The sequence below is a fragment of the Schistocerca serialis genome, chromosome 6, assembly GCF_023864345.2.
Source record: "Schistocerca serialis cubense isolate TAMUIC-IGC-003099 chromosome 6, iqSchSeri2.2, whole genome shotgun sequence".
In the NCBI taxonomy this organism is placed as follows: domain Eukaryota; kingdom Metazoa; phylum Arthropoda; class Insecta; order Orthoptera; family Acrididae; genus Schistocerca; species Schistocerca serialis.
In genome coordinates this window covers 607,241,805-607,257,518 of record NC_064643.1, presented here as the reverse complement: position 1 = coordinate 607,257,518, position 15,714 = coordinate 607,241,805, and the positions used below count along the sequence as shown (strand labels likewise).

At 41.0% G+C, this 15,714-nt stretch overlaps 1 protein-coding gene across 1 annotated transcript in view; it reads left to right on the top strand.

Moving 5' to 3' along the window:
* The window catches only part of LOC126484643 (receptor-type tyrosine-protein phosphatase kappa), a 707,160-nt gene that overhangs the window by 483,845 nt on the left and 207,601 nt on the right, over nt 1-15,714 (top strand). The window contains exon 6 of the mRNA XM_050108233.1: nt 14,929-15,086. Within this exon, the coding sequence (XP_049964190.1) occupies nt 14,929-15,086 (158 nt within the window). The remainder of the gene's footprint in view (nt 1-14,928; nt 15,087-15,714) is intronic.

The following is a 15,714-nucleotide window of genomic DNA, read 5'->3' as shown; positions in this document are numbered from 1 at the left end:
CCCCCCCCCCCCAATTTGGAACTGTATTAATAGGAAATTGAGAAAAGGCTACTGTCTGGGAACTTTATTTGTGAGTAAGATCTGTTGGTTAGTTGTGGGAGAGGAAAAACTTGGAAGAGATTGTTAGTGTAGGTACCTGGGGGAGGGGGGTGTTTCACTGGTGGAGCAGATGTGTTTGCCATAGATGCGTAGGCTGTAGGGAAGGGAGAATTTGTGGCAGGGTTGGAAGGTGTCACAGTGTAGGTATTTTTGCTAATAAATTGACTTTATACAGACTGATGTTTAGATGCAGGCATCAGAGAGGTGTAGATCAACATCAAGGAAGGCAGCTGCACAGCAGTTTATGTAGGTGTTACCACAACTAAATTGACTGAAAACATAATGAGAATAGAAGAAATAAGAGACAACCACACCCAGTTGCTACACATGTTCTCCAGCAGTGGAAGTCAACCTGGTTCGTACCAGCATTCCAACTTCACGGTGGGTGGCAGACAGTATAGATTTTAAAAACATTTTCATTAGCTTGTCATAAACATTTTAATTTAAATTGTTTGGTAAGTAGTTATTATTAAATGCTTTAACTTGATGTAACTCTGCTATACAATTTTATAAAGTTAAATTCCTTCCTACCTTATAAATCTTATTGCTGTGGAACAAGTGGGTGGTTGGAAAATTTTGCTGCTAACAATGATGCAAAAGTTGGCGATAGGTAGAAAAGGTTGACTGCCCCTATTCTGCAGTATGACTCAAGGGACCTGAGTACTAACTATACTATACTGGTTATTTGGATTATCCCACCAAATACTCATTCCCCTGAACTCTGTGGATAGGAACTTACCACCAACACATCCATGCATCCCAACACCCTCCTGGCTTAAGCTCAATTAACATGTTCCCCATCTCTCTCTCTTTTTTAAAAAATTATGCTATATGAAGAAAACACACACAAACACACACACACACACACACACACACACACACACACACACACACACACACAGCGCGCGCACATGCTGAGGGATGGATGCTAATGCAAAAAACGAATGTGCATACTTCGTAGAGGAGGCATTGAGTGGGTGACAGCAGATGAACCTATTATATGTCCTTCAAATTTACAAAAATTTGCACACCATTGTACTTGGTTAACTCACACACATGTGGCCTCTTTCATCTCCGTGAATGGTGATATCATATCAGGTGTGTAGTGAGTGGGGGGGGGGGGGGGGGGGGGGGGGGGGTGTTTACAGAAGAGACTTATGGCAGAATGTGTGGAGGTGGAGGGTCTAACATAACCATCCCAGCTCATCAAACCATTTCTAACACAACCAGTTCCAGAAGCACAGCATGTTTTACATTTTTGGAGGTGATAACTTCGCTGCAGAAAGTCTTTGGTCACTACCAGACGTACACCAATTAATCTGTTAACAACACTTGTTTTTTTGCCACAACTTTCAGGCACCAGAACACACCAGCTAGTTCTCCAACCGCTCTCCTTTTCACTCTCCTTCTAGCCTTTTGACAATGTGTATTTATACATCTTTTAACAATTACATTCTTTGACATTGTTATGCAAAAACTGACATTACGGAGTTTTTGTGGAAATTAAAATGAATACAATGGTAATGTTTATTTACAAAATTAATGATCTTTTACAAATGTAATTTTGAAACATACATACAGTTAACAATTAAGTTCTTATTATTCAGTACAGAACATTCTCAAATATCTCTACATAATTTAATTAATTATGCAATTTTATGAAACAATTTTGAGCTGGTAATATTTCTACAACATCAAAATTACAATTGAAACATACAAAGTGACTTTTTACAACATTTGAAGGCTAAAATGTGGAATAACTATGTACAACCCAAAAGCTTTCAATCGTGCTACAAAAGATTAATGAATTGTTCTTCTAACATTATTTATGATACAAATTGTCTTTCTGAATCAGGTTATGTCTCCAGTTTAATCAAATCTTTTCTAGTTTTCATAATATGTGAATATTGCACTGAATTTCTCTATATATTGTTCCAAAAACATTAATTATGACTTTAATTACAGATTTTTAGTTGGTGCTTTCTGTAAGAATATATTGTCCTGACTTGCAAAGATACACAAATGTTAAGATTTTCCAAAATTAATGGTTTACACAGTAAGTTGCATTATGGTAAACAATGAATTTTAACAAATTGAATTATTATTACAAAACTGGATGAAAAAGGTTACTGACATTTATACACTATTAACACTGATTCCAGAACTTCTTCTTTCTCTTCAAAACATCCCAAAATTCATATCAAAGTGGTAATGACTTATCCTAACTTTACATCACTTTACCTGACTAAGAACATACATTAATTGATGTGTGACACAGTTTAACATTTTCATTACAACTATTTCACAAAGTGTCTTTATACACTACCCACTTCTGTTTTAGTGTGTATCGCATACTACGAAACCTGCTGTGTTGGGTCCTCCACATGACCCAATATAACCTGTTTCATTACAGGGGGAGGGGGTAATTGCAAAGTAGGAATGTGAGAAGATGCTTTAGTGCTATCTATAAGAGAATATAGGGTTATGGCAAGGACAAGTTAATGGGCTGAGTTGCAGCATCGTGAAGCAGTGCTGAAAGAGAAAACAGAAGAGGAGAGAAGCACAAAAATGGGGAAAGGACTATGACCAGCTGGGTGTGAGTAGACACGTTGGAGGTTAGAGTGGGAGCAGGTTCTTCCCTGCAGAGGATAGGTGCTGCAGAAGGTTGTGGCCAAGGGGTTTAAGGGAACAAAAATATGGTGCAAGGAGAGATCCCCCAGTTCTGAAACTCTGGTGTTGGTTGGGTGAATTCAGATGGCTTGGACTGTAAAATAGTCAGTGAAGTAAATTACACTGTACGGTGTGATATACTTGGCAACTGGTGGGTCCAGCTGTCTCGAAGTCAGAGGTTGGGAGTGGCCATTGCTAAAGACAACCAGCTCGTTAGTGCTCATACCCACATAGACAGCTGCACAGTGGTTGCAGTGAAGTTGGTACACCACATGGCTGCTTTCACTGGTAACACTTCTTTGATGGCGTAAGGAATGCGTGTGACAAGAGTGGAGTACAACTGTGGTAAAAGAATGTGTGGGACAGATCTTGCATCTAGGTCTTTTGCAGGGATATAGCAGTAGGTTAAAGGGTTGGGAACAAGGATGGAATAGGAGGGATGGAATAGGGATGGTCAATGATACTGCACAGATTGTTTGAGTGGTGGAATACCATTTTGGAAGGAGTGGTGAGGATAATGGGGAGGAAATTATTCATTTCAGGGAATGACAAGAGCTAGTCAAATCCCTGGCAGAGAGTGTGATTCTGTTGCTCCAGTCTTACGTGGTTCTGAGTCTGAAAGAGGGCACTCCTTTGTGGCTGGACAGTGGTTATGTGATGGACGGCAGGTGACTGGGGAGACAAGGCATGGGAGATCTTTTTCTGAAAAGGGGCCAGTGAACTCCTCGGCATATATGTAGAGAGGCTAATTGTCCAGCAGGTATGATGACCACAGTTTCGAGTTTGATGTGGAGTTACTGATGGAGTGATCGAAAAGGTGGGGTTTGACATAGAGGAAGGTTACTTGGTGGACTAAATAGGACAAACTGAAGCAAACTGGGGAGAAGCTTTTCAGGCCCTGGGGAATGTGGATAGTGTTTCCTCATCTTTGGTTCAGATCATGAAGATGACATGAATAAATTGGAACCAGGTGAGAGTTCTGGGATTGTGGGCAGCTAAGCATGATGTCTCTAGATGGCCCTGAGTTTGTTGGCATAGGATTGAGGTACAAGTGTGCCCATGGATGTACTGCAGATTTGTTTTTGGGTGCTGCCTTCAAAGGGCAAGTAATTGTGGGCGAGACTATAGTTGGTCATGGTAAGCAGGAGGAGCGTTGTAGGTTTGGAGTCAGATGGGCAATGAGAAAGGTAGTGCTCAGTGGCAGTAAGGTCCTGGCCATTTGGGAGGCTAGAGCAGCCGAAGGAGACATTGACATTTACTAGCCTGGTGTGACGTGGTAAAGGGACAGGAACCGTGGAAAGCTGGTAGGGAAACTGGTTGGTGTCTTGACTATAGGAGTGTATGTTATGGATAATAGGCTGAAGTGCTGATCCCCAAAAGCAGATATTCTCTCTGTGGCAGTGCACTATCCAGCCACAACACAGCATCCTGGGTGGTTGGTTTTATGGGCTTTAGGAAGCATGGGATGGTACGAGTGCAGGGAGTGATGAGGATTCAGGAGGGATTTGGGAGGAGAGGGGGCAGAGAGAGAGAGAGAGAGAGAGAGAGAGAGAAAGAGACACATGGGAGAGGTTTTGGGAGGAATGCAAGGATTTGAGAAGAGACTGGAGATCCCGCTGTGGCTGGGGTTGTAAGTGGCCAAATCCAACAGCTGCCGGAGTCCGTCCTCCAGGTAATCCCTGCAGTTCAAAATCACAGTGGTGGAGCCTTTGTTGGCAGGTAGGATTGTACGGTGAGAATCAGTTTTTAGGTTGTGGATTGAATTTCTTTCTGTAGAATTTGGAGAATGATTTGAATCTAGAAAATGACACTTAGGTGAAGGAGTAAACTGAGTAATGCAATGTTCAATATTGGTTTTGGGTTGAGTCTGAATGGTAGGGTTGCTGATAAACTGTTTCTGCCTTAGGGGCCATGATAAGGGGAGAAGGTCTTTAACAAGTCCAGCATCATTGAATTTGCGGGTGGGCCAAAAGGTGAGGCCTTTGGAAAGGACTGATAATTTAGTGAGACTGAGACTTTGAGATTACAGATTTACAACTGTGTTGCAAGTCTGTTTAGGCTTTGGATTCTGTAGGGCTTCAGGAGGTAGTTTCTGAGAATGTAGCATTGCTCTTATCCCTGTAAACGATGTAGATGCAAGACCTGTCGCATACATCCTATTACTACCTAATACTCCACTTCTGGCACAAGCATTTACAATCTCATTAAAGTGACCATGTGGCCTGCCAACTTAACTGCAACCACTATGGGGCAGTCTATGTGAGCATGGCCACTAAAATGCTCTCTATTTACATGAAAGGCCACAGCCAAACTGTGGCCAAGAGACAGCTGGATCCACTAGATGGTGAAGAGGACATATAACATGGTGTAGTTGTCTTCAACAACTGCTTCACAGCACATGCCATCTATATTCTGAATTGTGCACCTGGTAACTGTCCCAGCAACATATACTTTGTTCCTGTAACCTTCCTGGCATAGTTCTTAGAGTCTCTGTCCTCTATCTGTCTCTATTGACTTTCCCTGTTCCTGCTCCAGCCTCACACATCTTCTATCCTCTGAGTTCATCTGCGTAGTCCTTTCCGCATCCGTGCTTCTCTCCTTTCCCCCTTTTCCCCCTCCCCCACCCATATATCTGTAGATATTAGCAAACACTTCCTGGATTCGGGGAGGCAGGCAGTCCCTGCAGGGGTCATGTGTGGTAACGGGGGAAGGTAATGTAGCTGACCTCTACTACTAACATTGTCAAATCCAATAACCAATAATTAACTTAATTAAAAAGCATCATTTAATAATTTCCTTTCCCGTGGGTGCACATCTTGCACGATGTTGAAGAACGGCATATTTTATTTTAAGTACAAAATTTTTGCTGCATCATTTATTTATTTACTGGTAATGATACAAGTTACACGATTAGCTTGTTTTGACATTTTGCCATTATCAAATGTTTGTTTGAAGGTGATGATATAGGTATAATATTGTTCCTTACATCTATGTTAGTCTATGGCACCGTATGCTTACGTCTTAGCTTTTAAGACGTGGTCCACATGGTATCTTGGAATAAATGCAGTTGTCTTTTTTTATGATATGAACATGTTATTTATATGTTTACTTTGTATTTGGGTGCCCTTGTAAAGCATTTTTGACAGCTTCAACTCCAGTGATGATACATGTTTACAATGAAAATTGTGGTTTGTGAAAAGTCAGTGGTTACATTTAATTTTTCAGAGATAGGATTTTTACAATTTTTTACATAAATTAGAAGTGATTTATTGGTTTGTGTGTCTTACAATGATTTACATATAAAACAAAGATGAGGTGACTTACCGAACAAAAGCGCTGGCAGGTCGATAGACACACAAACAAACACAAACATACACACAAAATTCAAGCTTTCGCAACAAACTGTTGCCTCATCAGGAAAGAGGGAAGGAGAGGGGAAGACGAAAGGAAGTGGGTTTTAAGGGAGAGGGTAAGGAGTCATTCCAATCCCGGGAGCGGAAAGACTTACCTTAGGGGGAAAAAAGGACAGGTATACACTCGCACACACGCACATATCCATCCACACATACAGACACAAGCAGACATATATGTCTGCTTGTGTCTGTATGTGTGGATGGATATGTGCGTGTGTGCGAGTGTATACCTGTCCTTTTTTCCCCCTAAGTAAGACATATATGTCTGCTTGTGTCTGTATGTGTGGATGGATATGTGCGTGTGTGCGAGTGTATACCTGTCCTTTTTTCCCCCTAAGGTAAGTCTTTCCGCTCCCGGGATTGGAATGACTCCTTACCCTCTCCCTTAAAACCCACTTCCTTTCGTCTTCCCCTCTCCTTCCCTCTTTCCTGACGAGGCAACAGTTTGTTGCGAAAGCTTGAATTTTGTGTGTATGTTTGTGTTTGTTTGTGTGTCTATCGACCTGCCAGCGCTTTTGTTCGGTAAGTCACCTCATCTTTGTTTTATATATAATTTTTCCCACGTGGAATGTTTCCTTCTATTATATTGATTACAATGATTTACCCTTTTTTATGATGTCAATAAAAAATTTTAGGCATTTTTTGTGTTTAAAATCTGTTTGTTGGTTGAATATGTCTTCTGGGTATTTTTCTGTACGAGTGTAAATTTCCATTTCCTCAAAAATTTTCATTGTATGTCCTTTAAGTACTTTGTGAAGGATTTTCAGGGAATTTTCAATATTTTCTGCTCTATGTTCTTGGCTTTTTAAGTGCAAGTAAAATGTAGATTGGTGGCTTTTGCGGTTTTGTGTGTGTTTTTTACATCTGATTCTGAAATTCTTGCCTGTTTGTTCAACATAATATTAACTACAATCATTGGAGGAAATCTTGTAGAAGTCTGGGTTTGGAAAAGTGGAGCTATTATTTTCAGTTAATGATATTTTGACTTTCAAGTTGCCGGCCGGTGTGGCCGTGCGGTTCTATGCGCTTCAGTCTGGAACCGCGTGACCGCTACGGCCGCAGGTTCGAATCCGGCCTCGGGCATGGATGTGTTTGATGTCCTTAGGTTAGTTAGGTTTAAGTAGTTCTAAGTTCTAGGGGACTGATGACCTCAGATGTTAAGTCCCATAGTGCTATGAGCCATTTGACTTTCAAGTTGTTATTCAGATGAAATGTTAATTTTATGTTTGTTTTCTTAAACAAGTTGTTCATCTTCTCCATTAGTTGCCCTATTTATGATGATGTAACCTAGGTAGGTTTATTTGTAATATTTCCTTCTCTTTTTAATATTATTTCTTTACATATGCCATTTGTTTTTGATTTTGTAAACTGTTCCTGTAATTTTAGCTGTATTTCCTAAGTATTTCTAATTCATAATCTCTAAATAGTGTATCACTGAGATTTTTTCAAGTGTGTGAAAAATTGGCATGGTGATGTGATTTTGGATTGAGGTTCATGGTTGTTAATTTACTTTGCACTTCTACATCTACATCTACATTTATACTCCGCAAGCCACCCAACGGTGTGTGGCGGAGGGCACTTTACGTGCCACTGTCATTACCTCCCTTTCCTGTTCCAGTCGCGTATGGTTCGTGGGAAGAACGACTGTCTGAAAGCCTCCATGCGCGCTCTAATCTCTCTAATTTTACATTCGTGATCTCCTCGGGAGGTGTAAGTAGGGGGAAGCAATATATTCGATACCTCATCCAGAAACACACCCTCTCGAAACCTGGCAAGCAAGCTACACCGCGATGCAGAGTGCCTCTCGTGCAGAGTCTGCCACTTGAGTTTATTAAACATATCCATACGCTATCACGGTTACCAAATAACCCTGTGACGAAACGTGCCGCTCTTCTTTGGATCTTCTCTATCTCCTCCGTCAGACCGATCTGGTACGGATCCCACACTGATGAGCAATACTCAAGTATAGGTCGAACGAGTGTTTTGTAAGCCACCTCCTTTGTTGATGGACTACATTTTCTAAGCACTCTCCCAATGAATCTCAACCTGGTACCCGCCTTACCAACAATTAATTTTATATGATCATTCCACTTCAAATCATTCCGCACGCATACTCCCAGATATTTTACAGAAGTAACTGCTACCAGTGTTTGTTCCGCTATCATATAATCATACAATAAAGGATCCTTCTTTCTATGTATTCGCAATACATTACATTTGTCTATGTTAAGGGTCAGTTGCCACTCCCTGCACCAAGTGCCTATCCGCTGCAGATCTTCCTGCATTTCGCTACAATTTTCTAATGCTGCAACTTCTCTGTATACTACAGCATCATCAGCGAAAAGCCGCATGGCAGCATAAGAGGAATTCACACAGCCATGAAATAAAACCCACCCACCTCCCCAGGGGTCGTAACCCTTGCAACCCACAGAAGAGAAAGATGCTTCAGTAGCTGATAAGAAATTTTTTTTAGGAAAAGGATCTTTATTAAGAATGATAATATACAGTAATGTCACCTTGTACTTTAATATAATTTGCTAACACACCATCAATCTTGGCCCAAACATTAATTCTTTCATTAGCATTAACACGTCTCCTGTTTCTTGTATATAATGAAAATGGTTTATCAGTATGTACAACGCCTATACCATAATTCATATCACCTTGTACACCAATAGAAAAGGTACGATAGGAGATAATGTTTCTGTCATAGTACGATTCCAATCCTTGTAATGGCTTATCACTACCTCTTACTATTGCAAGTGTTAACCATGAATTACCAGGAACAAGTTCTGTCGTAATACATGAAAAGTTACTCTTGCATCCAACAAATGTAATAGGGCCAGTGAGTAGCTCTTCTTGAGAAACATTATTAGGAACAAAACTAAAAGTGTCCACTGTCTTGTACACTGGAAGTCTGCTCCTCCTCATGTATGTTCTGCGGCGGTACGGCACACGCCTTACACGCAAGTGTTAACCATGAATTACCAGGAACAAGTTCTGTCGTAGTACATGAAAAGTTAATCTTGCATCCAACAAATGTAATAGGGCCAGTGAGTAGCTCTTCTTGAGAAACATTCTGTGTGAATTCCTCTTATGCTGCTGTGTAAGGCGTGTGACCTTGAAGCGGACTTAGCCGCTGAGCGAGGCAGCCACGCAACACGGTGCCTAGTATTACTAGCACCATGTTGCTGGAAAATCAAGATTGTGCAACACTTATAAGGCGCGCTGGCGCTGTGCGCGCTGGTGGGGGGCAGGAAGTACATCCTGTTCTGAGGCAACAGCAGGCTCATTCGACTCGAGGCACATGGCATGGCCTGTGCACTGGGAGTCTGCTCCTCCTCATGTATGTTCTGCTGCGGAACGGCATGGCTATGTGCTCCGTGCGGCTGCCTCAAGTCGAATGAGCCTGCTGCTGCCTCAGAACAGGATGTACTTCCTGCCCCCCACCAGCGCGCACAACGCCAGCGCGCCTTATCAGGGCCTGCTGCTGCCTCAGAACAGGATGTACTTCCTGCCCCCCACCAGCGCGCACAGCGCCAGCGCGCCTTATCAGTGTTGCGCAATCTTGATTTTCCAGCAACACGGTGCTAGTAATACTAGGCACCGTGTTGCACGGCTGCCTTGCTCAGCGGCTAAGTCCGCTTCAAGGTCACACGCCTTACACAGCAGCATAAGAGGAATTCACACAGCCATGAAGGCAGCCGAGCAACACGGTGCCCTATTACATTTGTACAAGACAGTGGACACTTTTAGTTTTGTTCCTAATAATGTTTCTCAAGAAGAGCTACTCACTGGCCCTATTACATTTGTTGGATGCAAGAATAACTTTTCATGTACAACGACAGAACTTGTTCCTGGTAATTCATGGTTATTTCATGGCTGTGTGAATTCCTCTTATGCTGCTGTGTAAGGCGTGTGACCTTGAAGCGGACTTAGCCGCTGAGCGAGGCAGCCGCGCAACACGGTGCCTAGTATTACTAGCACCGTGTTGCTGGAAAATCAAGATTGCGCAACACTGATAAGGTGCGCTGGCGCTGTGCGCGCTGGTGGGGGGCAGGAAGTACATCCTGTTCTGAGGCAGCAGCAGGCCCTGATAAGGCGCGCTGGCGCTGTGCGCGCTGGTGGGGGGCAGGAAGTACATCCTGTTCTGAGGCAGCAGCAGGCTCATTCGACTCGAGGCAGCCGCACGGAGCACACAGCCATGCCGTACCGCCGCAGAACATACATGAGGAGGAGCAGACTTCCAGTGTACAAGACAGTGGACACTTTTAGTTTTGTTCCTAATAATGTTTCTCAAGAATGGTTTATCAGTATGTACAACGCCTGTACCATAATTCCTATCACCTTGTACACCAATAGAAAAGGTACGATAGGAGATAATGTCTCTGTCATAGTACAATTCCAATCCTTGTAATGGCATATCACTACCTCTTACTATAGCAAGTGTTAACCATGAATTACCAGGAACAAGTTCTGTCGTAGTACAAGTCCATCCACACATATACAGACACAAGCAGACATATTTAAAGACAAAGAGTTTGGGCCCAAACTCTTTGTCTTTAAATATGTCTGCTTGTGTCTGTATATGTGTGTGTATGCGAGTGTATACCCGTCCTTTTTTCCCTCTAAGGTAAGTCTTTCCGCTCCCGGGATTGGAATGACTCCTTACCCTCTCCCTTAAAACCCACTTCCTTTCGTCTTTCCCTCTCCTTCCCTCTTTCCTGATGAGGCAACAGTTTGTTGCGAAAGCTTGAATTTTGTGTGTATGTATGTGTCTGTTTGTGTTTCTATCGACCTGCCAGCGCTTTCGTATGGTAAGTCACATCATCTTTGTTTTTAAATATACAACATAAATGTAATAGACATGAACCCCAAACTGATATCACATCATAATTCCAATTTTTCACATACATAACATTGAAATGAGAAGTAAAAACATAAATAAACCTACTTATGTTACAATACCATACGTAGGGCAAGTATCAGAAAAGATGAACAACTTGATTAAAAAAACAAACATGAAATTAAACAATGAAAACTCCAGATAGTAATATCAACAATGTAGGAATGGTTTTTTTATGATTTACAGTACACGTATTTTGAATGATTTTTTTTCTGTGTTTTTAGCATCCACGCTAATGCAAAGCCACTCAGTTTGTTTGCTGGGTATTCACTGCGTGCCTGCCAGTTCAAATATTTATCTACATTTAAACCTAAAAATTTGATTGAGTCAACGTCTTTTATGTCTTGGTTGTTTTGAACAATCTTAATCTCCTCACATTTTGACTGTTTGGTTTTGAAGTGCATCATGCGAGTCTTAGACATATTCAGATTAAACCCATTTAGCTAAAACCAAGTTTCTAAGGTACTGAGGGTATTGATCACAGATTTCGGAATTTTTCCCAAATCCTGATCTTCAACTAAGACAAAAGTATCATCTACGAACAGAACTGATGGGAAGCTGATATTTAATGGTAAGTCATTAACATAGAAGAGAAATAGGACTGGGCCTACTACGGAGGCTTGTAGAACACCCTGATATATAAATTTTTTCCCCTAGTCAGAAAAATAATGTGTAATTTAAAGAGATGCTAACTCTGTACTTCCTGTTTGATAAGAAGGATTTAAGCCATTTTAGGGTACTGCTGCTAATGCCATAGTTTCCAAGTTTGTAAATAAGCAGCACCTTTGTGGTTTACAGAATCAAACACCTTTGTGAGGTCGCAGAAAATTCCTGCATCTTATGTCTCTTATCTAATGATGTACTGATTTTCTTAATGAAATTGTTCACTGCATCTGTGATGTTTTCTCCTGCTGAAAACCAAATTTATTGATTAGTATACCAGAATATTTTGCAATGAAGTCTTGGATTTTGGCAACGGCAAGTTTTACAAATATTTTAGATATGACTGGGAGAATTGAGAGAGGACAATAATTTCCCATGCTCTCTCATGATCCCTTCTTGAAGAGTGGTTTAACTTCAGCATATTTCAGAACCTCTGGGAAACAGCCCTCTTCGAAACATAGATTCATTTTTTGAGTTAGTGGGTTTGCAATTTTATTGTGTATAGCTTAAATAACTTTGTTGGGTATTCCACCCCAACCGGTAGAAATTCCATTATAGACATGTAGCATTGCTGGAGTCAAAGCCGCCAAAAAAGCTGTCAAAAATAACTTTACAAGATCATGCTAATAAAAAGTAAATATAAAAATAACACTATCATATCATAACAAAAAGACAATAGACATTTACCATTCAAGATGTCGTATGGACCACGTCATACAAACTGAGACATAAGCATAAGGTGCCATATGTATTCATAGACTAACATAGACATAAGGAACAATGTTATATAAGGTAATGTCATCTTCACATACACACTTGATAGCAGTAGAACACAGAAATGAGCTCATCGTGTACCTTGTATCACTATGAGTAAATAAATAAATAGTGCAGCAAAAACATGTACTTAAAATAAAATATGTCATTTAATTCCTTGCAGTTCTGCCCTTGGACTTGATAATCACCTGGATCTGGTTAGGGATTGAGTCTACAAGGCTGTGCGGGTATGCCACATCCATGTTAACCGATTCACTGAGGATTTGATTGTGCAGTTCCACCAAGATGCAGAGGCGCTGATGGCGGCATTTTACCCGCTGTTCCAACATGCTCCACAGATTTTCTGTGTAGTTCAAATCAGGTGATTTGGGCATGCCAGTCGAGATGTAACAGAATGTGGAGGTGTTAAGAAAACCAGCTACATATTCTTCCAGCCTGACGATCTTTGCTGGTGTCAGCTTTATGTGCCTTTGAGGTGACCTACTCCAAATGTTCATTGCATCTGGTTCCCATCCCAATATTCTCCCACTACACATTGGGATGGACCTTCACTCACTGCCCACAACAATTCCTGGTGTCTTTGGAAGCAATTTTGATTCACAAACTGTGAAATGCGTCTTTGGTCTCTCAGTCAGGATCTTTTTTTGGTGACAATTCCAATGTCGTTTTTCTTGGCCACCATTGCTTGTAGACGTGTTGAACACTCGCGATGAAATACCAACAAATCCAGCAAATTCAGACCCTGTATGGCCGTTATCATGGGCAAATATGATTGCCCCTTTTTGCCTCTCTGTCATGTCCCGTGTTTATGCACAGTGTCCACTTGAAATATAAAATGTCTCACTGACTGCTATTGCTGTATGCTCACATAGAGGCAGTGTTTGAGCAGTTGAGCACATGACTCCAGCATTGCACCATCTGTAAAGGCTTAATGATTCATTTGTGTACACACAGAGGTGACTGATTGTTTGGTTGGTGTGTGTGTGTGTGTGTGTGTGTGTGTGTGTGTGTGTTTGTTAGAGGTCCATGAAGATTTTGACACTAGTGATGTTCCCAGACACTGTTCAGACTGCCTGTGATGGCTGTTGAGTTAGAGATGTTGCCGATTACCTGTATATCTCATTTTGTGGTTAAAAATGAATTGAAACTTCCTGGCAGATTGAAACTGTGTGCCGGACCGAGACTCGAACTCAGGACCTTTGCCTTTCGCGGGCAAGCGCTTTACCAACTGAGCTACCCAAGCATGACTCACGCCCTGTCCTCACAGCTTTAATTCTGCTAGTACCTAGTCTCTTACCTTCCAAACTTCACAGAAGCTCTCCTGCGAGCACTTGCCCGTGAAAGGCAAAGGTCCCAGATTCGAGTCTCGGTCTGGCACACAGTTTTAATCTGCCAGGAAGTTTCATATCAGTACACACTCAGCTGTAGAGTGAAACTTTCACTCTAGGAAGATGAATTGTTTGGCACACAAGACATCGACAGACGCTCTAGAAGAGCTAGTTGCCCATCAGGCTAAAGGTGTAGGCATTACTTGTGATTTTGACTTGGTAACAGGCAGTGTGGATTGTGGCATTCATCCTGCTAGCTTTTATAGAGCCTGTGGTGTTGCCACTCGATGCTTATGGATTTCTGAGTATTTGATACAATCATTAGCATGCAGATGACTGTTGCACATTAGTGTAAACAGAAAACATTTGCAGCAACATCTCCAAAACAATGTTCATCGCATGGCAGTTTGAACACTGAATCTGAACATCACTAGTGTCAAAACCCTCAAGGACCCCTAGCAGGGAAAAGGCGCACGTATGACACTTTCATCACATACAAAAGTGTTTCTTTTTATTTGCTCTAAACACAGGTTTTGCACTGTGTGTGTGTGTGTGTGTGTGTGTGTGTGTGTGTGTGTGTGTGTGTGTGTGTGTGTGTGTGTGTTGGGGGGGGGGGGGCATACATGTGTAATTCTTAATTGCACTAGTCATCTCTCTCTTCCCCTTAATCTATCCATAATTTTGAGTCTGTCCTCATCATCTCTAAATTGAAGCTGGTACAGTGCTTAACAATGTATCACCTCTGACCTACACTCTCTTACATCACCCCTTTCATCTTGCCCACTCTCTTTCTCACTACGGGAATGCTTCATCATCCTGCAGTCTGAGTGAGAGCATTCCTTATTTTTTCACCTTCTCCAGCATATCCTTTACCCCTCTCCAACAATGAAACTATTAGTTCTGCAAGCTAGGTAATGAGTCCCTTTTATATGTATCTGTCAACTGTACTATGTCTGCTGAAGGTAAGTACTTGACAGCAATAGTGTGTCATAATTTATTAATGTATTACTAATTGGCACATGACTACATTTATATAAGGATAGAATAAAATTTTACTTTAATGTTGCTTTTATAGGAAGATGAGGAACGGCAGCTTCTCCAGTTTCATTACACGGAATGGCACAGTCATACTTGTCCTTTTTCCAATGCCATCCTGGAATTCCGACGGAGAGTTCGTGCTGTAGTAGGACCACATCAACAGATGAAGAATGGTCCTATTGTTGTACATTGCAAGTAAGCACTTTTTTTTCCAGTTTAAGTTAACTGTTTAGTTTCACATCTAACAGTATAGTCTCACCCAAAATCACCTTTTTATTTTTTCCTGAAATTAAGAAAGAATAATATTTGTTAATCAAATTCAGTAGGAATTATTAAAATGTCTTCAGACTACTAGCAATACCAAGTAGTTAAACATATCAGATTACACAGGCCAATGATGTGAAAACTTTTTTGCTGAAAATACCTTATTATTATGTTTTTTTACGGTGGGAAATCCAATTATGATACTTAAAAAACTGTATCACCCACCATTTCTTCACATTTCACAGTTAAATTTACTAAATTAAGCGATTATTTAAACAATTTAACAGCTTTTATGTAGTTAAAATAATTTAAAAAGTAAGTGTAATGGATGTAGATAACACTGGTAGTATTTCTGAAAAACATTTTCTGGCAAAAAAAGGTCAATTCTGTTTTTGTGTTAACAGATGGTGTTTTGTTTACTGTCAACCTACCCTCACTTCCCCATTTCCTGTACATGTGCTCAGTACAATGTCTAATAGTGGTTGTAAAAGCTCTGCTGACAATTTTTGTTATATTTGTGGTGAATTTGTGATTAAAAAACACCAAAGAAACATTACAG